This window comes from Martes martes (genome assembly GCF_963455335.1).
Source record: "Martes martes genome assembly, chromosome: 16".
NCBI classification, from domain to species: Eukaryota; Metazoa; Chordata; class Mammalia; order Carnivora; family Mustelidae; genus Martes; species Martes martes.
The window spans coordinates 20,339,191-20,363,377 of NC_137904.1; the positions used below are offsets into that span (position 1 = coordinate 20,339,191).

Sequence of the window (24,187 nt, forward strand, 5' to 3'; positions counted from 1 at the left end):
AGATCACACGTAGGCAGAGAGGCAGGCAGAGAGAGGGGGAAGCAGGCTCCCTGCTGAGCAGAGAGCCCCATGCGGGGCTCGATTCCAGGACCCTGAGATCATGACCTGAGCCGAAGGCAGAGGCTTTAACCCACTGAGCCACCCAGGCGCCCCTTAACTAGCTTTCTAAATACTAAAAGTAATTAAAACAATAGCAACTTTTTTTAATGTGAACATTTTTAATTTTTTTAAAGATTTATTTATTTGAGAGAGAAAGAGAGCGTGTGTTCAGGAGTGCATGAGCTGGGAGAGGGGCAGAGGGAGAGAGAAACTCAAGCAGATTTAAGTGGGGCCGAGGTGGAGCTTGATCCCATGACACCAGGATCATGACCTGAGCTGAAATTTAGACTTGGAAGCCCAACTGACTGAGCCACCTAGGACCCCTTACAAGAACTTTTTTTTTTTTTTAAGATTTTATTTATTTATTTGACAGAGAGAGACAGTGAGAGAGAGGGAACACAAGCAGGGGGTGTGGGAGAGGGAGAAGCAGGCTTCCTGCTGAGCAGGGAGCCTGATGTGGTGCTTGATCCCAGGACTCTGGGATCATGACCTGAGCCGAAGGCAGATGCTTAACAACTGAGCTACCCAGGCACCCCCATAAGAACATTTTTTTTTTTTTAAGATTTTATTTATTTATTTGACAGAGAGATCACAAGTAGGCAGAGAGGCAAGCAGAGAGAGAAAGAGGAGGAAGCAGGCTCCCTGCCGAGCAGAGAGCCCAATGCGGGGCTCCATCCCAGGACTCTGGGATCATGACCCGAGCCGAAGGCAGAGGCTTTAACCCACTGAGCCACCCAGGCGCCCCCATAACATTTTTAAGGCACTTGATAAATACTGCAAAATTGCCCTCCAGGAAAGTTACACCAGTTACCCTCCTACCAGCAATGTTCACTTTCAGTTTTGAATCCTATATGGTTTTGTTTTAGTCGGCTCATATTTCTAATCTTCGTATATCCCTTTTTATTATTTCTTTGGGGTTCCAACACTTCCCCATTAGTGTTCTTATGGAATCTCATTAGCAGGTCTTTCATTAGCAGCACAGAAGGATTCAGGCATTAACTAGGATAGATTTTGACCGAAACCTATGAAAGTGTATGTTATTATCTTTGCATAAATACTATTTAATCAAGGTTCTTCAGAAACCTTTCTTTGGTATAAATCTTAAGGCACAGAACTAGCCACTGATGATATTGTAGACCTTGGTCCGTATGGTTCTATCTCAGAGGGAATGGCAGATTTGTGATGTATCTGGCTTCATTACAAGGCTTAATGAGGTTACATGTAGGTTCCGATTAATTCACTGGCCTTTGCTTTCACTCTTCAGCAGCCAAGGAATCTACCTTCAGTTTGTGTGGTTGATTATTTGTGTGACATACACACAGATTTCTTGTGTTATAGGTATATTCTGGAAGTATCATGAATGGATCTTTTTTTCTGTACCTGAATCCCATTATTTTTAAGAGTTAATGAGCTATTTTTTAAAAGATTTTATTTATTTATTTGACAGAGAGAGAGAATGAGTAAGAGAGAGCATGAGAGGGGAGAGGGCAGAGGGAGAGCAAGGCACCTGATGCAAGACTCGATCCTGGGACTCCAGGATCATGATCTGAGCTGAAGACAGTTGCTTAACCAACTGAGCCATCCAGATGCCCATCCATTTTTTTTTTTTTAAAGATTTATGTATATATTGGAGAGAGAGGGAGAGAGGGAGCACATGAGGGGAGAGGGAAAGCAGACTCCACTGAGAGTGGAGCCCAACACAAGGCCTGATCTCACAACCCTGAGACCATGACCTGAGCCGAAATCTAGAGTCAGACTCTTAACTGACTGGGACCCCCAGGTGCCCCTTGAATCCATTTTAAATGCACTAAGGGATATTATCAAGGTACTCTTTTGGTAAAATAAAGAATCACTTCCGCTCTGTTTTTGTTTTTGTTTTATACACAAAATGTCACATATTAAATTTGGTTGATAAGGTACATATATATTCTCACTTTCCATTATCTCTGCTAACAGATGACTAATGCAAAATATTGGGTAATTTTTTTAAATCAATACTTAATTTTTAGAAATAATTAGAGACTCAACTCTGACATAAATATTCACCCCACTCAGTTCCTGGGCCTACTTATGTTAGAGAATCATCTATAAATAATTCACGAAGCTGACATTACTCACTGCATTGTGATAATTTTTTTCTGGGAAAATTTTAGCAACTGTTCCAATACAGCTTGCCAGTTATCAGTAGTTGGGAATGCAAGTCAACTTTTAATTATGCAGAGGCTGATTATTCAGACTATAAACTGTTCGTGCCCTGTACGGCTCCTTCCTACTGCCTACCTTTTAGCATTTTCACTGCTCATTAGCACATACACCAGAAGGTAGGCATTGGGGGGGGGGGGAGGGTAAACTAAAATCTGCCGAATACTTAAGAGCAGCTCTGATGAGAGATTTCAATACAATTTGTGGGACTGTTGACTCCAATTGAGTCATTTGGATTCCCTGTGAATTTATTGACTTGTTCTATTCTTTTCCTCCATAGCAACAGATAATAGAATGGTCTGCAGAGAAACAACATGATTCCTGTATTTAATGTTTTCCTTTCTAGAACATTTCCACATGGTGGTTCATGATATTTTCTTTATTCATTGCATTTGTCCCTCGACTGCTTCAGTTCTTCGGTGATTGGTGTGTTGAAATTCCTGGCATACACAGTGATGGGACAATTAGCTGACAGCTTTACAGTTATGCAGAAAACTGAAAACTTTCCTCTGAAGTATGAGAATCATTCAGATTTCAACCAGTTCTGTTGAAAATACAGTTTCCTTGGGGCACCAGGGTGGCTCAGTGGGTTAAAGCCTCTGCCTTTGGCTCAGGTCATGATCCCAGGGTCCTGGGATCGAGCCCTGGATGGAGCCCTGCATCTGGCTCTCTGCTCAGCAGGGAGCCTGCTTCCTCCTCTCTCTCTGCCTGCCTCTCTGCCTACTTGTGCTCTCTGTCTGTCAAATAAATAAATAAGTCTTTAAAAAGAAAGAAAATACAGTTTCCTCGTACTTCCACCAAGGCTACCGAACACAACTTTAAGCCCTTCTGGATGGGTATATATAGGCTATTACAAAACCCACTCGATAGGCCATCAGTCTAGGAACCTCTGGTTAAGAGAAGTGTCACAGCGTAAAGCTTGAGTGGTTCCTCGTGTTTTTGTTTGCCCTGAGGCTGTTATTCTTATGTAAGTTTTCTGCCTCCCTCTCCTGTCTGTCATCCTGTCTCTTTTGTCATTGTCAGAAAACCTGCCTCTTACTAGTTCTGTTTCTCGACTGCTCTGGGCTGAGGAACTGAATAACCAAGCCAGTTAAAACTGTGGCTAAAATAAGAGCAAATAGGACTGCATGAGAGGATACAGACCTCCTCATCTGTAAATCTAAGTGTGGGAGCTTTGGTGCAGAAGTAGCGTCACTGCTTGAAGGCCTTTTCCTTCCTTCCCAAGTTTCAATCATGTCGTTAAATTGCCATTTAATTGTGTTTCTAAGAAGAGATTGCTTGGGACATGAGACTGTCTTGAGTAGGGCCCTTCCACAGAGGTTTTAGGTTTTTTTGTTTTTTTCCCCAAAGATTTTATTTATTTATTTTTGAGAGAGAGTGAGAGAGAGAGAGAGTATGAACACTTGGGGAGGGGCAGAGGGTGAAGGAGAAGCAGGCTCCTCGCTGAGCAGGGAGACCGATGCAAGGCTCGATCCCAGGGCCCTGGGATCATGACCTGAGCCCAAGGCAGACATTTAACCAACTGAGCCCCCCCAGGCACCCCCAGAGAGGTTTTTTTCAATGACAGCTGCTGCTGACTGATTTCCCACAAAGTTGGGACAGACGGCTCAAGGAACCAGGTAAGCTTAAGAAATACGATTTTTAAAAATATATTATAAACCTACTTAGTTTGGGAGAACAATTAGGTTACTTATTCTATTAACTAACCAAAGACCAGTTAAACAAAAGCAGCTTCAACTACAGAAGCCTTTGGGAAATAACCTCAGCAGGTACTCTGATTTCTGTGTCCTGGTGAGCATTATGAAACTCTCTATCTAGAAGGCTCCCGACTGACAGTTCCTTTTTTATTATTATTATTTAATGCATTCTAATCTTTGGATTTTTTCTGGAATTGAGACACAGTGGTTAGGTTCCAGGATTCCAGTGGACTTTTCATGTGTTCATTTGCTTTGCTTCCTGGGGACGAGGGTTTGCTGTGAGTCATGTTCCATCTGATGTCTATTGGATCTGGCTACGGAGCTCTGACTCAGATGGGCTTCAGGCCCAGTGGCCCAGCTCATCTTCTGAGGGATGGACGGCGAGACCAAGACTAATGTCCTGACACATTTTTCCTTTTTCCTGTAGCGCTTTCAGGATCTGAAGAAAACAATGTCACCAACAGCAGGCAGGTCCGCCTTGCAACAGGCATCTTCCCTGTTGTCAGCCTCCTGAACCATTCCTGCAGCCCCAACACCAGCATGTCCTTCATTAGCACTGTCGCCACCGTCCGGGCATCAGAGAAGATTGCAAAAGGGCAAGAGATCCTGCACTGCTATGGTGAGCCCTCCCTCCTCATCACGGGCCACGCTTCTCTGGCAGGAAAGGACAGGGCGAATGAGAACGAGCAAACCCCCGGACAGGTGAAGGCAGTACACACTGAGGCCAAAAAAAAAAAGGCGGGGGGGGGGCCTCCTGGCCTCCTTCCTTGGCCCTATTGTTTCTAAGCTATCATGTATCTCCCTGCTTAATCCCATAAACTTCCTCTTCCAAAAAACGGGCTAAGAATAGCTTTAGGGGTTTTTTCCCTTGCAGCTTGGAAGCTTATTTCTCTATCTAGTGCCACGAATGTTCGAGTAAGGGTACTCATCGCATGATGGAGAATTGCCCCTGCTGAGCTGAAGATTTTGTAAGTAGCGCTCGACTCTGCCTTGCTTCAACAGCGGCCAAGTGTGGTCTCTCCACAGGGCCTCACCACAGCAGGATGGCCGTCACCGACAGGCAGCAGAAGCTGAGGGCTCAGTACTTCTTTGACTGCAGCTGCCCAGTGTGTCAGAAGGAGAAGCACAGAGCTGCTGTCGGGCCCCGGTGGGAGGCGTTCTGTTGCGGCCGCTGCGGAGCGCTCCTGCAGGTGAAGCTCTCTCCTCCCTTCCCCTCTCTGTGTTTGCTGGAGCTGGCCCGGAGGCTATACATCTTCAGGAGAGGCTGAGAGCCGCAGTGTCTTCCCCTTCAGCCCATCTTGCCCACACATTGGTTACCCCTCCCCAGAACCACAGGAGAGGCTGGATCTAGGCCCCTGTGTCTTGCAGATAACAGAAAATCCCCCCCTGAACCAGTCTGGGGTGGGGGAAGAACTGAGAAGTTATTTGCCCAAGTAAATCACTGAAAGGTGGGGCACCTGGGTGGCTCAGTGGGTTAAGCCTCTGCCTTCAGCTCGGGTCATGATCTCAGGGTCCTGGGATTGAGCCCCGCATCTGGCTCTCTGCCCAGCAGGGAGCCTGCTTCCCCCTCTCTCTCTGCCTGCCTCTCTGCCTACTTGTGATCTCTCTGTCAAATAAATAAATAAAATCTTAAAAAATAAAAAAAATCACTGAAAGGTCCCAGGACGAGGATATTTCAGCTAACAACTTTTTTTTTTTTCCACTTTCTTCTCTTATTGGGGAACACACACACGGGATAATCAGAGATCCAGGGGCTCAGATAATACCACCAAGACCCAATTTCTCTCTGCCTCCCTCAACTCTGCTTTCTCGATTAGCCCAGACAGACTTCCTCTGGTGGTGGCAAGATATCCAGCCTCATAGCCTCTGGCTTGGAAGGCTAGATGTGTGCTCCTCTAACAGCAGTCTGGGCAAAAATTTTATGGCATTTCATAGAACTGATACCCGTGGCTGGTGGCAAATCAGACTCACATCGTTTTCCTCCAGCCGTTTGGCCTAAAGGAATGGGTCAGATGCAAGCCACATGGCCACCCCCTCCCCGGCCACCAGGCACTGTCTATGGGAGGGTGGGAGAGGATCCTCAGGAGAAGTCACATTGCCAAATGAGGGTCTAGACACTGGCATTTAAAAAACAGCAAATGGGGCAGCTTGGTGGTGTAGCTGGTTGAGCGTCCAACTCTTTATTTCAGCCCGGGTCGCGGTCTCAGGGTCCTGGGATCGAACCCCAACTGGGCATGGAACCTGCTTCAGATTCTCTTTCTCCCTCTCTCTTTGCCCCCTGCCCCAAAATTAAAAATAAATAAATGAATAAATAAAAAATAAAAAATAGCCGAAGTCCACCTCAAAGATTTTCTCCTCTGCCAAGGAGATGGTATTCTTCAGGGAGCCGTAAGTGTAATGGAGAGCTGGTCGTGTTGTAAAGCTGAAGTTAGAAACCTAAGGTCAGATGTGGGGAGGCCTCTCCTGGCATCACTTCCTATTGGTTTTCCTATGACTTTTGCTTTTTCTTTCTTTCTTTTTTTAATATATATTTTTTTAAGATTTTACTTATTTGTCAGACAGAGAGCGAGTGCACACACACAAGCAGGGGGAGTGGCAGGCAGAAGGAGAGGCAGGCAGAGGGAGAAACAGACTCCCTGCTGAGCAAGAAGCCTGATGCAGGAATTGATCCCAGGACCCTGGGGTCATGACCTGATCCAAAAGCCGGCGCTTAACCAACTGAGCCACCCAGGCGCCCCTATTTATTTATTTTAGAGAGAGAGAGCACTAGTGGGAGGGGCAGAGGGAAAGGGAGAGAGAATGCCCAGCAGACTCTGCACTGAGCATGGAGCCCAATGCAGGGCACCAAAGAGTTGGATGCTTAACTGACTAAGCCACCCAGGTGCCCCTGGCTTTTGCTTTTTTTTTTAATGGAAGTATCATTGGCACACAATGTCGCATTAATTTCAGGTGCATAACAGAGTGATTCAACGACTCTATACTCTGAAGTCGCTTCTTCATAATCACTGGAAATCTCTCTGTCATCCAAAGTTCTGGACCCAGACAGACCCAGGAGAGGGGTATAGAGACAGAAGGAAACTCTGACCTGTGCCAGTTTAATTTTGGTTGCAAAAATTAAGTCTCAGGGAGGGATCGCCTGTGGCTTTCATTAGAGTTGCTGCGACAAACCCAACTGAGTCAGGCTTTGGTCGTGGTGTATTATTAGGGCATCTCTTTGCCCCATAGGGTTGGAAGCTGCAGAGTGACCCTATAATGTAAAACACATGCAGTGTTGCTAGCCGACTGGGGTACAGGAATAAAGACAAAACTGGCTTTCACAGGGAGGTGACGTTCTGAGCTGTGGCAGCATGTCCTGTATGGAATCGGTCAGCAGGGATCACCTCATCTCCCGGGTACAGGACCTTCAGCGGCAGGTTGGGGGGGCCCGGAAGCTTCTCGGAAACGGTCAACTAGGTGAGACTTGCTCCCTGCTTTGGTCCTCCAGCCCCTCCCTTTGTATTTATTCTGGGATCACCTTGGACTCGAGGATCCGCGGTGATGACTGAACAATTACATGTAATTATCCCCGTGCCAGCCACAAGATGGCTGCGCAAGCCAGCGAGACAGAGCCCAAACTGCCTAAGTTTGTGCTGTGTCCTTGAAAAGGGCCAGATGATTTAAGCTGTTGTTCTCTTGGGCAGCAGAGACCTAAGTTCAAGTACCCCATGATGACTAAAGGGTTATCTCTGACATCCGTGATCTTTGTGCAGTTCCAGAAGTTCGGTGTCATTTATTTTAATTCCAGGGCCTAATGGCCTATTTCCTAGAGAGATTGCTCTGCTCTCCTCAGAGCCTCCTCTCTTCTAGGGAGCAGTGGAGCCTGCGCCCAGAGGACAGAAGCATCCTGCTGTTTTCAGAGAGGCTTGTGGAACTCCACATTATCCTTGCAAACTCTGCCTTAGAACTTGACGTCATAGAAATTTATTTACCCGACTTTGAAAGTTGACCTTAAACTCAGATTTCTAAGTCGAGAGATATGATGATCGTAAGTGGAATCGAGGCCACTTGAAGTTGGAAACCCAGGGACTGTGTGCGGAGGCCTCACCTCAAACCTCTTCTGCTGAAAGAGAAACTGTGAGAGAACAACAGCTTTATGGGAACAAACACTGTGGGTCTGTCACAACAAGGGGACAAAGTGGGGTTTCCGCATTCGGCCCAGCCAGTATGGAACTTAAGAGCTGGGTTCTCGTTTCTAGGACTGGGTCTATGTAGTAACAAAGCCACCTTCCTTTGCTTTGATAGAGCAAGCCATTCAGCTGTTGTTGGGGTGCCGACACGATGCCAAGAGCTTCCTGTCACCAGAACACAGCGTGGTAGGCGAAATGGAGGATGCCCTGGCCCAGGCCTATGCTGCCTTAGGTATGGCATGTGTCTGTCTTCATTTTCTGCTGCAAAGACCACGTGTGCCTCATGTGTTTGGTCCTGAGTCCAGCCTCATCTGGTCGGTCACCTCTCAGTCTTTGAGCTGAAGCCGTTCTCCCCTTCCACTGAGCTTTCCTCACCCTGAAAATGTTCATCCACAGTTGACTGTGGTTCTCTTCTGGAACCAGATTTCTCTTTTCTCTGCAGGGGACTGGCAGAAATCAGCTGCCCATCTGCAGAAGAGTCTCCAAGTAGTTGAGGCTCAGCATGGGCCATCCAGTGTTGAAATGGGCCACGAGCTCTTCAAACTGGCCCAGCTCTTTTTCAATGGGTAAGTCTTTCTCTGGTTTCCTAATGCCCTCTGGGCCACACACTCTTTTATTAGGCTCTTCAGCGTTCCTTTTCTCCCGTGGTGCTTTTAAGCACGTGGAAACTTCTCTATCTCCCCTTTAGGAAAACTCCTTTCCTTCTGTTTTGCTGATAAACTGGAAGCTCTAGAATTTCCTCCTGAGAGATACAGGGAAAGCTCTTAGCACTGAAGGGACATTCCTGGGGAGTAGTTGCCATATGGCCCCACCACCCACATCCCGGCGGCTCTCCTCAGCTTTCTGCTTCCTCACATCTCCCTCATGCCCTCGTTCTCAGCACCTTCAACTCCAGGGGCTCTTCCTTCCCCCATCCTGTTCCTCTTAAAGCAGTTGTTTTCAACCAGGAGTAATTTTGCCCCCAGGGGACGTTTGGCAATGTCTGGAGACATTTTTGGTTGTCATATCAAGGGCAGAGGCCAGAGATGCTGTTAAACATCCTGCAATGCACAGGACAGCCCCCCACAGCTAACAGTTATCCGACCCAAAATATAAGTAGTGTCAAGGCGGAGAAACCCTGCTTTGAAGGTTTAAAGGAAAGAACAGTCTATGCGGATGTCATCCATTTTTGCCACTGAGATCATAGGGAGGCCCTATTTCTAGATGCAGTACTTCCTCCCAACCTTGATAAAGCTGCCATTGGTGCACTTGAGGGCGAGGCAATGTTTGAAGCTCGATTCTAAGATTATGAATGATCTGCAGGCCTGACACCCGAGACGCAAAGGTCTCCCATTGGGTCAAGAGAACAGGGCTGCAGTCAGGTCTGGGGTGGGCTTGGTTACCTGAAGGTGAAGACTCCTGAGTAAACCCTGGGATAAATCCCTGATGGAACCCTTTGAGATTTGCCTGTTTCTCAGGACCTTGATCTTCATGCTTTCTCTCATCACTTTGTTTTCAAACTCTGCCTTGGCAGTGTGCTTGTGAAAGTCTCTCCCCTACCTTCTAGAGTGTGAGATCCTTGAAGACAAACTGATCTTCGACGACTTTGTATGCTTCACAGGGTGGGAGTTGGCCCTTGATTAATGTTTGCTTGACTGAATGAGTGGATTCACTCCTTTTACCTCCTTCGGTTCAGGTTTGCGATCCCAGAAGCACTGAACACAATTGAGAGGGCCGAAAAGGTTCTGCTGGTGCACTATGGCCCTTGCAGTGACGAGATCCAGGAGCTACAGAAGATGAAATCTTGCTTGTTGGACTCGCCACCCATCTAACTGGGGCCTTCAGTGTAGGATCCCAAGGTTTTCTTCAGATAGTTAACTACCCTCCCGTAGAAACTCCCAGTTTCCAGAAAAGATGTAGAATTAGTGTCTGGAGAGCCTAAGCCCTTTAAAGGGATTTTAGCTGATCTGCAGGCATCTGGATGTTAGCCTGGGCTTTTGGCGAGACTCCACCTCACTAAATGATGATCGTCTGTTTCCCTGGAACATTCCTGTGGTTTCTAGTAGTAATGAAATGTTACGTACCACTCCAGTGGGCACTTATGCTCTTAGTAGTTGTGTTGTAATTGAAAAATAATTATTAAGCAAGAAATCACTGAGGCTCCTGACCTCTAGAGACACCATTTTGTGTGTGGTAGCTAGTTTTCTCGAATCCTTTGTTAAAACCAGTACGGTGTAAAAAAAAAAAAAACTAGTACGGTGTAAATTGTGAGTAGAGAAAGAAGTATGGGGCCACTTTATTGTTAGGCAGTCTCTTCCTGGGATGGCAACTCTAAATTTGTCTCCTACCAGTTTTCCAGTCTTTATTATCTGCCTCTCCTTCTGTACCCTTGGCAGACCTCCTGACCAAACACTAATACAATTAAGCTTATGATAATGACATGCAGGCCTCCTTTCTCCGGAAAAGAGACTCCCTTCTGCCGGACTTCCCCAGGCTGGGAAGGGAAATCCAACTGCTGGAGTCCTGAGCCACTTGGGGGTGTCTTCAGAAGGTGCCAGAGAGCACTGGCATTGCTGCTTATGGTTTCAGACTCGAGTGACAGAAGGGAGAGGTGATAGCTCTTTTCTGCCTGGATGTGTAGAGCAGTAGTCTAGACTTCTGTCCCGGCCAGAAGGCTGGGAGACACTCTGTTTTGAACCCAGGTTGCCGTGTCACGGTCCGGGACCAAGTGTATCCAGTGAGTTAGTGGAAAGGAACATCAGGTCCACGGTGCTTTGAGAGCTTGACACCCTCCCCCCCCAAGTCTGCCCAGGAAGTCCCCGTTGCTAGCCTCAGCCTTACAATCCGGAAATGAATAGCCTCAAGATGTCTGGCAGGGGCTTTTGAGGAAACTTGAGTGTTTAGAATACAGCTTACGTTCAAACATGTGAATGAAGGTCAGGTAGACGCTCATTTAATTCTTCTTTCTACTCATTCCCTGTGGCAAGGTGCAGTGGCCAGTGAGATTTCTTTTTTTCGTGGAGATAAATTTTTCTTCTTGAAAATTTAGTCCTGAGGACAGTTCTATATTCTGTCCCAAACACTTGTCGTGTTTCGTGTTCCTAAAAAAAGGTCGTGTTATAGTCTGTAAAATAGGCATGCTCCCCCTAAAATGAATGTGTTTAGAATTTTCACATGTCGCATTCCCATTTTAGGTGTACTTGGGAGCTTACCTCTCCTGTCTGCCCATGTGTTAGCTTGTGTTGTCAGGTGACATTACCTTGACTAGGGGGATAGCTGTGCTTGCATGAAAAGCTAAAGTTTTGGGGCGCCTGGGTGACTAGCCGGTTGGGCGTCTGCCTTCGGCTCAGGTCACTATCCCGGGGTTAGGATCAAGCCCGGCGTCTGGCTCCCTGCTCGCCGGGGAGCCTGCTTCACCCTCTCCCTCTGCCTGCCTCTCCTTCTGCTTGTGCTCTTTCTGTCAAATGAGTAAGTGAAAGCTTAAAACAAATAAGTAAAAATAAAAGCTAAAGTTCTGGGGGGCATCTGTGGTGGTGCAGTTGGTTGAACAGCCAACTCTTGGTTTCGGCTCAGGACGTGATCTCTGGGTCGTGAGATCGGGCCCCAAGTCAGGCTTCACGCTCAGCCTGACGTATGCTTGAGATTCTGTCTCTCCCTCTGCCCCTCCTGCTCGTGCTCTGTCTCTCTCTCTCTAAAATAAAATAAATCTTAAAAAAAAAAAATACCCTAAGGTTTGATTTATTTAAGAGCATACCCCACTGATTGTGGGGGCAGGAGATGCCCCCTTGGAGATTAGTGGCCCTAGTGCATAAACACTTCCACAGCAGAGACTCCGGCCCTGCATTATACCGTGACGATAACTACAAGCTCTTTTAAGTGGTGACTTTCTGCAGAGTTTAGAGAGAGACCCAGGCTATAAATATAGGACCAGGAAATCTCGAAAGGGCTATTTATCTTCATATTAAACTTAACAGAGCTCAAAACAGGAGGAGGAACAGGGCAACAAAGGTTAAGGATAAAGCACTTTATTGCAAAGTATACACTGAAACAACATGGCAGCAGGATTCCTGTCATATGTAATCTGCCATCCCTTGAGGGTTTTGTTCCTCCAGGGTATTTGAACATGAAACTGCACCGTTAAATGCCCCTGGGGTCCAGAATTTTGCCTATGAAGAGAAGGGCCCCTGTGTCTGTGTCTCTCAGTACAAAGATGAAAGGTTGGTTAAGGTGATAGTCCAGGGGAAAGGTGAGGCGGGCAGGCTGGAGCCCTGGGCTAGGTGTGGTGCCTGCCCCATCCTCGTTCCATTCGAAGCCAGATCGATGTTCCACTTGAGTAAGTTTAATAGGTTTGCCCGTGATCTTGCTAAAGTCGGGCGAATCAAACAAGGATTGCAGTTCTGCAGAAATTGAGAGAGATTTCCATTAAAACCCAGCCTTCACCCAGCACCCTGCGCAAGAATAGAGTCCTGGTTCTTAAATCCTGATTCTCAAGGAGGCAGGCAAGCTGGGAGTAGAACCCCACTTTGGACCTTCAGTGACGTCTGTAGACCTCTGGGCTGGGTAGGGTTCAAGTGACTTGCCCAAGAGCACTCAAAAACCAGCGAGTGAGGTTAAGACCAGAAACAAGCTCAACAGACCTGCCTTTTGAGAGTCAGTGTTCTATTGCGAGATGTAGGCTTCTGGGACTAAGGAATGCATCTGATAAGGGCAGTTCATGCCTCCCCTCCAGTGCTGGTAGAATTAAGGAATCATCCATGCCCCCCCCCCAAAGCCACAGAGCCCTTGAGTGCTGCTTAGCAAGGCGGAAAGCTCAAAATCTCAACCCCACCCATTCCAAGAGCAGAGTGGTCTGGCAGACATACTCATCTCCTGCAGGGACTTAGTGACTTCGCCTTCGTAACTCAGCTTCAGCTTGGGGATGGTCAGGACTGCCTGAATAGTCTTCAGTTCTCGGTCTATGTCATGAATGAACTCAGAGGTGAGGCTCTCTTCTATCATGGTCAAGTTCTGGGTTACTTTCAGAGGCAGGAAGAAGATGATACTCATGCTGCCAGTCAGGGGCAGCTGGGCAATCTGAAACCGCAGGGAGGGAGCACATGGGTTAGTTCCTTGGAGCCCAAGAGCCCAAGGCTAGACACACACACTCCAAGCTGCCTTCTCCTCTCCTGCTGTGGGGTTCCCTGGCCGTGATTTCCCCAGCCCCTAATCTCTTAAACAACTGTCCCTCTTGGCCATTGCCTTCTGGCTACAAGATGTTTACTGAGGTTCCTTCAAAAAGAAAGTAGGCTGTTGTCTTTTCTTACCTCAGCCTAATACCAACTAAAGTTATGCGCTGAAAGAATTTTCTCCCAAAGATTGTCTGCCAGTAGTTACTGATCAGCTGTTATTTACAGAGCCCTGGACTAGAACCGGGGGGTGTTGAGCACAGGAACACAGAAGCAGTAATAAAATGGGTCTTTGGGGGCACCTGGGTGGCTCAGTCGTTTAAACGTCTGCCTTTGGCTCAGGTTACGATCCCAGGGTCCTGGGATTGAGTCCCGCGTCGGGCTCCCTGCTCAGCGGAGTGCCTGCTTCTCCCTCTCCCACTCCCCCTGCTCATGGTCTCTCTCTCTCAATAATAAATAAAATCTTTAAAAAACAAAACAAAACATAAAATGGGTCTTTGGAGCAGAGGTTCTTAACCTTAGGTCCATGGGACAGGCAACATCAGGACTATTAATAGCCCCTGAACCCATATACAGAAATGTATGCGTGTGCACACATGGCATTTCTCTCAAGTGTTTTAGGTGTTTTGTCAGATTCCCAAAGAAAAAGGATTAAGAACTACCGACTTAGAATTAAAATATGTCAGGTTTGTGAAAGACTTAGAATGCCAGCCATTTAGGGTGTGTGACCATTTTTTTTTTTAATTTGGCTTTGAATTCTAGAAATAAAAGTTCTCCCCAAAGAAAGAAAAAAAGGAGAGGCAGAGAAAGAAGGGGAAAAAAGACAAGAAAACACCAGCATGTGAGTTGCCCAGTCTTGGCCCATTTCACATTATCTGTTAATCCTTACAGCAAACCCTAGGAGGATGAGTTTCGAAACCCATCCTTCATTTTAAGAAGAAAGGCTCAGAAAAGCTATTGCTGAAAGCCACACAGCAGGCAGAATTTAGACAGCTGTGCCATCTCAAAGATTAGCCTATTTCACTATATGTCGTCCTGCCTGTCTCTGTCCTCCCCTCTGCCCACCACTCATCCAGCCCCTACACACCTTGCAGTTGAGATCAGAGTCCAAGCCATAGCGTAAGATAGCCTTAGGGTCTGACATCATGGAGACTCTCACGGTCCTCTCCTCATCCAAGTGGAAATCCTGAAGGGAAGTCTTTCTGGAGTCAAACTTTGTTACCCACTGCCCTGGAATGAAACAAATGGGAGTGCCCTGAGCCCCAGGAGACCAGACAGGCATTGGGACTGGGGCCGGGAGACCAAAGCCTATGGTTGAAAGGCGCCTGCCTAAAGGAATCTTAGAGGCCCCGACACATCAGGGAATAGCTCTGTCTGAGAACGTGCAGTCCGGACTACAATATGTCAAGGATCTGAATACCTTCCATATAGAGACTCGGGAGGAATTACCGATTTGACCATCATACAGGTTCTGTGATGGCCTGGGAGAAAAGTCAGCTGGTGTCTCCTTTCGCAGTGAGGTGTCTGGGAAACAGGATCAGAGGAGATCAGGCTGCAAGGGATCCCAACATCACCCCTCTGGAAAATCACCGAAGCCCAGAGGGGCAGAGGCACTGGCAGGTGCTCAAACAGTGAGGCGGTAACCAAGCTCCCTACATTCAAGTTGACTTTTAATATGCTGGCCTGTAATGGCTTCTCTCACTTTCCGGAGATCAATGCTTCAAGTAGGGCCTCTCTCAAGGTCAGGGTTCCACTAGCTACTGCCTGATAGAAGCTACAGAAAAGCATTTCAAGGAGAGGTTGCCCCAAATCCCACCCAAGTCTTCTCTGAATGGGGCCAGCCTCACACGGCCTGTGGAGGAGTCTCAGGCACGTCACCACGGCAGCATGCTGTGAGAGAACTAACGGTTTGTTGAATACTTGTGCCTTGGGCACAGGGCTCCGGCTGGTGTGAAGACAGGAGGCGATGTAGACAGCATCTGAAGTAAGTGTGTCATCTCGTGTCAGAGGTGAGGCCTGTGTAGGGCTCAATGCCAGGGAAGGCCCAGCTGCGCTTTGACCCTCATCTGACTCCAGCACGAATCTCACGGTGCCCACCCCCAAACAGGCTCCCAAGTGCTAGCACTTTCTTCTCCCTGCTAGGCTTTGTGCACGGTCTCAACACTTTGTAGACACACACCGCAGGTTTGCCTGGGCCCAGAAGACAAGCACAGAGCCCTCAGGCAGGTGCCTTCCCCAGGTCATCCTCTGGCTTCGCCTTTTGGTTCCTGCTGAGCTCCGTCTCTGACGTCCCCACTTCCCCAGCCCCTCTGACACCCACCCTCCACCCTTGGCCTAAAGAGAAGTGGAGCCCTCACCCTTGAAGTGAGCCACACCGAGGAGGAGAATGCTGACTCCACTGGGTATTTCCTGGGTGGACCTAGCGATTTTCCCTTTCATCTGGGCCTGCACCCAGTTGTTAACCTCCTGAAGGTCCAAGCGAGGGTTGCCAGTCAGGATTCTGGGCCTGGTGCCATAGGACTTCTCCAGCGGTGTGACAAAGCTGGATTTTATCCGCAGCTCTGGGAAGAGATGGAGTAGGGGTAAGTGTGCTCTGAGCTCCCAGCCAGCATCTGCTCTGGGAGAGCGCGCCAGGCTGAGGTTCTGGTTTACCACTCAGCAGGCCCTGACTTCCTGCCTAGTGACTTCCCGTGACTTGCCCAGACTCCCAGCCAGCTTCCCCAGGCTCTGGGCAGGGAACAACTAATTTCACTCAGTGCTGTTTCTCTTCAGGTTACCACACTCCCCGGGCCCTCCCACCATCTCCCTCAGTCTACTTCCTCTTTCTGATCCCCTTTGAGCTCACGGGGCCTCTTCCTGCCCACCAGCACCAGGCCCAGCCTGGGCAGACGTGATCTAGTGTTTAGAAAGAAACGCCCCAGGTGCCTGGGTGGCTCAGTTGGTTAAGCGACTGCATTTGGCTCAGGTCATGACCCTGGAGTCTCAGGATCGAGTTCTGCATCAGGCTCCCTGCTCAGCGGGTAGTCTGCTTCTTCCTCTGACCCTTCTCTCTCTCAAATAAATAAATAAAATCTTAAAAAAATAGAAAAGAAAAGAAAGAAACCGCCCACCACCAGAGGAACATAGAGCCCCAAATTCCTCCAGCATCCTGGGCTAGCAAGGTGACCCACTCCTTTCAAAGATGATCCGGGAAGCACTCTTGAAGTTCTTCTCGGGGGCAGTGACGGCAGCAAGGAGCTCCTTATAGGTGCCATGAATGTCCGGGTTGCTGATCAGGTCGTAGTAGAGGGCCCGGTGGATGGTGGATTCTGTCCGCTGTTCCGCTCCTGCCAGAGACCGGGGTGGGAGCCTTAATACCTGGCCACCAGGGCCCAGGTCAGGCCTGCTCCCGGGATGGGACAGGGACACCACGCTCTTGGTCTTCCACTGTTCGTACTGGTGGAATTCTTACTGGGCAAGAAATTCGAAGGCAGTGGAAGAAAAACAAGATTTTCCTCCAGCAGGTGAAGGCCATCAGGCCTAGAGAGAAGACAAGGGCCGGAGAGAGGGTTCAAGCCCACATGCTTCTCTGGCCACAGCCCTTACCAGAAAGTTTGGTGGTCACCTGCTCATGAGTCCACCCCCCTCCCTGCCGCCGGGAACTCAGCTGTGACCGAGTGAGGGCAAGGACCACCCCCGCTTGTAAGCGGTTTTATGACCAGGACCTAGCCAAATGGCTGGCACACAGAAGCTTGTGTAAGGGTGGAGTGTCAAAGTCATCCCGTCAGTAAGTGGTCGTGAGGCCATGTCCCCAAGTCAGCAGTGCTGTGCACCCTCCGCAGAGCTGGGGTGGGGGGTTGTAGGCACACGCAAAGGGACCCCAGTGGGCCGCTCTCTCACCACCTCTGCAGGGGCCACAGGCCGCTCCAGGCACCCCAGGCTGTCCCCATCTGAGAACTCACCCAGCGAGAGCGCAGAGAGAGCGGTTGCCACGCTGAGGGGGGATAGCAGCACATTGGCAGCTGGGCTGAGGCCGGACCTCACGCGGTACAGGTCATACCCAAAGTTGGAGATGGCCGCTGCTAGCTTATTCACAGGGACCTTGAAGAAGGGGTCCTCCTCTTCCACGGGCACCCCTGTGGTGTCGGGGGCTGGGGAGTCCTGGATTTGAGTACAAGGGCCATCAGAGATGAGCTGTGTGTGATGGGAACCCTCGTTGCTTTGAGTGGGATTGTCCTTCTGGCTCCTTAGACACATCCTGTCTGCCAACCCTACATGTAGCCTGATGTTAGAAGGAGAGTGTGATCCTGGATCCTGCCAGAGTTCTCAGCTGGGGACAGGCAGTCCCACATAGAAATTAGCTGACCAGGTTTAAACAGTAGTGACCTGTGAGTCTCAGGCCTGTGACATACTTAAAAAGAGGGAAGGGGGATGCCTGGATGGCTCAGTCGGTTAACTGTCTTGTCTTCGGCTCAGGTCATGATCTCAGGGTCCTGGGGTGGAGTCCCACTTTGGGCTCTCTGCTCATCGGGGAGTCTGCTTCTCCCTCTGCCTGCTGGTCCCCCTGCTTGTGCACTCTCTCCCTCTCTCTCTGACAAATAAGATCCTTTTAAAAAGAGAGAGAAAGAGAAGAGTGCCCTCCCTTCCAAGGAACCCTGCTCTCAGGCCAGAGCAAGCTGCCTGTGTCCCCCTTGCTAACTGCTTCCAACTCTGTACCTGGACCCTCCTGTGATTCCCCCAACCCCAATCCCATCTTTCATGGCCCCTGATCGCACAGCATCTCCTCCACAACTTTTCCCTAATCACCCCAAGCTGAAGGCCCGTTTTGGTTTCCTGAACTTTTTAGGGGATCAGCTCCCACTTACATATTAACCACCTACCATGTACCAGACTGTGCTGGTTCTTTTCACTGGAGTCACTTCATTTCCTGCTTGTTGACCTATTTGATACCTCAAAAGACTGAGTTCCTTGAAGGCATGATCTGAGTCCTTTATATTTCCGCCCCGCCCCAGCCCCTACAGAGCAGGTATTCAGTAGGTAAAAAGTAAGTGACTGGCCACGAGGGCCCTGAAAGGGTAGTTTTGGTTTCTCTTTAAAGATTATTTATTTGTGGGGTGCCTGGGTGTCTCAATGGGTTAAATCCACTGCTTTTGGCCCACGACATGATCCCAGGGTCCTGGGATCGAGCCCCAAATCAGGCTCCCTGCTCAGCAGGGAGCCTGATTCCTCCTCTCTCTCTGCCTGCCTCTCTGCCTACTTGGGATCTCTCTCTCTCTGTCAAATAAATAAATAAAATCTTTTTTTTTAAAGAGTATTTATTTGAGAGAGAGAAGGCGAGCACACGTGCACACTCAAACAGCGGAAGAGCCAGAGGGAGAACAGGGAGCCCAATGCGGGGACTTGATCCCAGGACCCCAAGACCTAAGCCAAAGGCAGAGACTTAAGCTACTGAGCCGCCCAGGTGCCCCTGGATAGGTATTTTTAATCCCATTTTACAGATAAGAAAGAGACTCGGGGGGCGCCTGGGTGGCTCAGTTGTTGAGCATCTGCGCTCAGCTCAGGTCATGATCCCAGGGTCCTGGGATGGAGCCCCACATTGGGCTCCCTGCTCAGCAGGAAGCCTGCCTCTCCCTCTCCCACTCTCCCTGCTTGTGTTCCCTCTTTTACCGTGTCTCTTCTGAAATATAAACAAATAAAATCTTTAAAAAAGAAAGAAATTTAAAAAGAAGAAAGGAGGAAAGGAAGGGGGGGGAGGGAGGGAGAAAGGAAGAAAGAAACTGACTCAGTTCAAAGTGACTTGTCTGCAGTAGCAAAGCTAAGAAGTGAGAGGAAGAGCCAGAACTCTCGACCACGTCCAGGACTCCAGCCAGTAGCCTGGGCTGCCCTGGGCCCTCACTGTCCCTTAGCGTGAGCTTCTCAGCATCTGTCTCCACAGTCTGACCGTGCTTCCTCCGGACAGGAAAGGGACCTTTCTGCACACCTACATCTCCACTGCACTCCGGTCGCTATCGGAACAAATATCCAGGACCGCCATCCTGTCAGTGAGACCCACGAGTGCCCCAAGGTAGTGAAAAAAGGTCTTCACTGAAAGGGATACCCCCGGGGCTTGCTAGACTGCCTTCACTTTTCACCTTCTGGGATCTTATTTTGGTCTCCACTGTGTTCTCTGAAAGACAAGGCGAGATGTTTTCTGTCTGTTTTGCTGAAGGAGAAATCCAGGCCTTATCTACACAGGAAGGCCAGAGTCTGGCCTGGAACCGGGTGTCTTCCCATCCCCCTTGCTGCCTGCTAAGGAGGGGTGGGGACTGCCCACACCCCGCCTCGCACCACCCCCACTGACCTCCTGGGGGCTGCCCGCGCTGTCCTGGCAGCTGCTGTGCCCGAGGAGGGCTCCAGTCCAGAGGAGAAGCACGAGGGCCTGCATCCTGGGGCCTGCAAGAAAACAAGAGGTAGCAGGCTGTCCCCCTCACCCACCGCCTGCTCCGCCAGCCACCCTGAGCGGGGCACAGGAGCTTGCCAGGATGAGGCACCTTGCCTCCGACCTCCCCAGGCTGGAAGTGGACCTTCAACTTGACGGTCCCTCCCGCTGAGCGCCTTGCCACCCCTTCACCTGCCTCATGGCCTACAGCCCCAGGATGAGTCTGTGCTTTTGTCCCCCTGTGTGTGTCAGGAGATCTGGAGGCCTCAAGCCCCAGGGTCATGGACTCTGGGACCGTGGAGACCCAGCAGCGGGCTCCTCTGTGTGGCTGTGGCCTAGCAGAAATGCACAGCACGGCTCTTCCCTGGAGGCACGGGACCAGCTCATGATACAGAATTTGGGATAATGTCAGAATGGGACAGAATCTAGTTCCCATATGTAGAATTACAGAACACAGAGAAGGGAGGCATCTGTTCCAGCTCCTTGCCATCCCCAGGAAGTTCTCAGACCCTGTCCTTGAATTACTCTGGTCTAAAACCTGTGGCCTCGTAAGGGACTCATTCCCTTCAGAAATAGTTCTCTATGGAGAGTTCTTACTCTCCTGCTAAGGAGCACTGGGTCTGGGGGCCAAGAGCCTGGGTTCAAATCTCGATCCTGTGTCTTAATAGCTCTGTTGAGAACTCACAGCATCTTCTCTTGCAAAATGGAAATCAGAGAGTTCTTGATATGAGCAATAAATCAGATCATGTCTCCAAAGAAATGAACAGCACAAAGGCAGGTGGGCTCTGCAGCGATCCTTGAGCTAAAAATGTGTCTCCCTACACCTGGAACCCCGGGGCCCCCCTTCTCTCCTGGGGAGCCAGATCCTCTGCCCCCTACTAGCTCAAAAATAGCTCTTAAACCCTCGGGGCTTTCTTTCCTTCAGGTTAAACAACCCCAGGACCCTTCACATCCCCAGCAGTGGCCTCCTCCAACCAGCTCCCTCTGGCCCCTGAACCACAAGGGAAAAGGGAAATCTGGGTCCAGGGCTCAGGGCTCCGTGTCTGCCACCATCCCTCAGCCTCCTGCACTTGCCATGTCCATGAACTCACCCCTTGGAGTTAGGGTGTGGGGTGGGAGGGGATGAAGGCAGCTGGGAGGTCCCACAGATAGGATCTTCCAAGGGGCCTTCTGTTTAAAAAGTGGGACAAGTTCTCAGTAACTAGGACCTTTGGTTGGTCCCTGTCTCCCCCCCCACACACCCATATTGCCAGGTCACCAATTTATAACATCTGTGTTCCCTGACCCTCACCTCCCCTATGCACACGCACGTACACACAGGCCAAGGCTCTCCCGCACGTTCATGGTCATCATTTCTATGCCCATCAATACCCTCCCACATGCGCAGCACGCATACTTTCCTGACTTCTCAGAGCAAATAGGAAAGTTGGGAGTGGGGTGTGTGATTTTTGGCGGAAGTCCTTAGAATCAAGCCAGATAATCCACTGGACAACACTGGAGAGATGAAAGGCAATGAAAGAAGGGACCACCTTTCGGAGTTTGCTCAGTCTGTGGCTGGAGTGCCAGTGGGAAGCAGCCCAGCTTTCTTCCCAAACCCTGATCTGGAGCTGTGTCCCAGAGCAAGCCCCACAGACCCCAAGTCCTCACCCAGCTGCTCTCCTGCCCAGCTGCCCCTGGCGCTCAGAGAGAACCTCCTCTTGAGCCACCAGGACAAGATTTCTTTGATACCAGCTAGAGACCGGGAACACCAGACAGTCTCACAGCTGCTCTCTCCGCCCTCCTAGCCGCACCCCAGAGCTAGGAGGAGTCTTCTTGCCTGAGCCCCAGCAGACTGGTGTATCAGAGACCACAAAATCCCCTGAGATTTCTAGGCGGCAAGGGTATAGGAAATGCTATTACTGCTAGCACCTCTGGCCCCGGTAGGGAGGGACATGGGGCTCAACCTGGCATAATGTTTAAGAAAACCAAGTTCGTGGGGCGCCTGGGTGGCTCAGTGGGTTAAAGCCTCTGCCTTCAGCTCAGGTCATGATCCCAGGGTCCTGAGATCAAGCCCCACATCGCATCGGGCTCTCTGCTCAGCAGGGAGCCTGCTTCCCTTCCTCTCTCTCTCTCTCTGCCTACTTGTGATCTCTGTCAAATAAATAAATAAAATCTTTAAAAAAAATAAAAATAAAAATAAAAGAATGAAAACCAAGTTCACAGTTCAAATGCTCTTGGAGGTCAAACCTTCTCCATAGGAGTCCCTACAGAGTCAGTGCGAGCCCCAGCTTGCGGGATCACGGTCCCCATGTTGGGGGACTGAGGACTGAAGATAAGGTGAGGGACCCTGGCCATGAAAGGCACATGCGTCCCCAGGTGCCCCACAGCCAGTCGCTGGGACAGGTAGTATTTGCATGGCCTCTGAATCCTCCACCTCCCCACCGTAAGGATGGAGGAGGAGAGATTATGGAGAGCCCCCCAAAAAGGCCCTGGGAGGGCAGAGAGTCAGAATCTACATGGGGTTGGGGGTCCCTCTGAGCCCACTCAATGCCCTGTCCAAGGTGATTGTTCTGTGGCCTGAGGGCAGGCAGCCGCCGCCTGGCCAGGGACACAGGGACACTGATGCCATCCGTCCAAAGGGCAGTATCTAAGCCAGACTCCTGTCCTACTAGAAGTGGGAGGGCATGGGGAGGAGGTAGATATTCTCTCTGCTGGGCCAAGGTCAGGCTTTCCTTTCTGCCGCATTTACCAAAATCAGGAGACACTGGGATTTTGTGATCTTGCCTTCCAGCTGGGAGGATAAACTTGAGCCAATACATGTGTTTCAGATTAAATCCAGTTGTGAGACAAACACCATCCCTCCTCCTCCTCCTTCCAGCACCACACAGCCTAAAGCCACATGGCAGTGGACCTCCTGGGCAGTGCAGGGAAGGACACCGCCCTCCCTCCTGGCTTTGGGAGGGCGGGCCCAGGGGTGCCCTCCAGGCCCACTCCGCCCTTGGCGACCCCGCCAGTCCCCAGGCAGCGTTCCTTCTCCAGTCTTGGAACCTGAGTAAGTGAGGCCAGGGGCACCCATGAGTTTCCGCTCTGCACACCCCAGGAGGACCGGCCCTAGAAGCAGACCTCCCTGGCCCCCTTGGCCTCCCACCCTCAGCCCAGGGCCTGTACTCCTGGTGGACGGGCCTGGGCCAGACGATGATGGGGTTTCTGCAAAGCCTGTGGCTTTTCTTGGGCCCAGACCCTCCCCTTGCTGTGGCTTACCCCCAGGAGCAGAAAGAGTGCAGGCAGCCATCCTCTCCAGCACAGACCGCAGGCCCCTAAACCCCACACACAGGCTGCACTAAATAGTGGTCATTGTTTGCCAATGGTCAAAGCCCATGGATCTCCCAGCGTTCACTGGCAACTAATTTGGCCAAAGAGAAGGGGTGGGTGCTGGATCAAAGGGCCCAGGTGTCCTCCCTTCCAGTCTTCTGCAGGGCTCAACAGGCTAGTAGTGGCTTGGCTTGGAAATCAGCACCAGCTGAACTTGAAAAAGCAGCAGGGAGCTGAGCCCAAGCCAAGGCTGGACTGGGCGAGGGGAGCAGGCTTCCTCCCGACTGCCCCAGGGAAGCCCAGCTCGGGGGCAACCTCCTTCTCTGGGGAGGGGGACGTGGGGGACACAGAGCCCCTCTGAGGTGCTGCTCAGACCTAGCCTGCAGCTGTGCCCTCTGCCCCTTCCCACCACAGCCCTCCCTGTGGCTACCCACCCACTTCATTCAAAAGTCTTCCCAGCCCCTCCTCCTAGTGGGGCTTGGGGAAAAGTGGGCCCTGGGCCTCTGAGCCCCAACTCCCTCTGCCCTCTCTCATCCTCTCACCCCGGGGCCCAAGCAGCAGGGGCCACTGTCCCTCCACCCCCTCTCCCTTGCACCCCTCGCTGATCCCTGGAGTGCTCCTGCCTTCCCCAGCCCAAGGGACCCTCTCCAGTCTTGCCCTGACGCTCTCACACCGGAGGGGGAGCTGCTTTACCTGTGGGTGTGCCGCAGTTGCCACTGGCCTAGGTCTGTCTGCACACTGAGGGGCTCCAGCAGACACCAGAGCTTTTGCTGCGCCTCCCAGTCCAGAGCCCAGCAAGCTTCAGATTACAGCTACTCCTTTCTTAAAGCGACCTGCACTCAATTCGGATTCTGTGATTGCATCATTGCCTGATGTTAACTTTTACCCACTGCTGCCCTTCCACCCCACACCCCCAACACACACACACACACACACACACACACACACAGGGCAGACCTTTCTTCCTCTAGGGCCCTGGCCTGCCTCCTGCCTGAGGTCCCACCCCCAGAGGGCACCCTGGCCCACTTGGGTGGGAGACAGGGCTGAGGAAGAGTCTTCTGGAGGAAGCCTGGAAAGCAGGCCAGACCAGAGCAAACCCCACTCCTGTGCTGGGACTCTGGATTTTCCTGGTTTTTGGCTCTGACACTAACTGGGAGTTGGAGAAGACAATTCTTGTGGCTTTCTTTGGCT

General features: G+C 50.4%; 2 protein-coding genes across 3 annotated transcripts in view; one reads left to right on the plus strand and one right to left on the minus strand.

Moving 5' to 3' along the window:
* The window catches only part of SMYD4 (SET and MYND domain containing 4), a 53,057-nt gene extending 41,205 nt beyond the window's left edge, over positions 1 to 11,852 (plus strand). The window contains exons 6-11 of the mRNA XM_080826404.1: positions 4,426 to 4,617; positions 5,025 to 5,188; positions 7,319 to 7,451; positions 8,280 to 8,396; positions 8,607 to 8,730; positions 9,840 to 11,852. Of these exons, the coding sequence (XP_080682530.1) occupies positions 4,426 to 4,617; positions 5,025 to 5,188; positions 7,319 to 7,451; positions 8,280 to 8,396; positions 8,607 to 8,730; positions 9,840 to 9,975 (866 nt within the window). The 3' untranslated portion in view covers positions 9,976 to 11,852. The remainder of the gene's footprint in view (positions 1 to 4,425; positions 4,618 to 5,024; positions 5,189 to 7,318; positions 7,452 to 8,279; positions 8,397 to 8,606; positions 8,731 to 9,839) is intronic.
* Positions 11,853 to 12,152: 300 nt separating this feature from the next.
* Positions 12,153 to 23,965, minus strand: SERPINF1 (serpin family F member 1). 2 transcript variants are annotated; one of them, XM_080826406.1, is made up of 8 exons: positions 23,690 to 23,965; positions 19,628 to 19,719; positions 17,250 to 17,448; positions 16,479 to 16,634; positions 15,666 to 15,869; positions 14,396 to 14,538; positions 13,006 to 13,216; positions 12,153 to 12,540 (listed from the first exon to the last, which is right to left on the minus strand). In XM_080826406.1, exons 2-8 carry the CDS (start codon positions 19,709 to 19,711, stop codon positions 12,281 to 12,283), a joined length of 1,257 nt encoding a protein of 418 aa, XP_080682532.1. In that variant the 5' UTR covers positions 19,712 to 19,719; positions 23,690 to 23,965; the 3' UTR covers positions 12,153 to 12,280. The 2 variants fall into 2 exon arrangements, with proteins under 2 accessions (XP_080682532.1, XP_080682531.1); XM_080826405.1 differs by lacking the exon at positions 23,690 to 23,965 and adding an exon at positions 22,946 to 23,179.
* Positions 23,966 to 24,187: the final 222 nt, after the last annotated feature.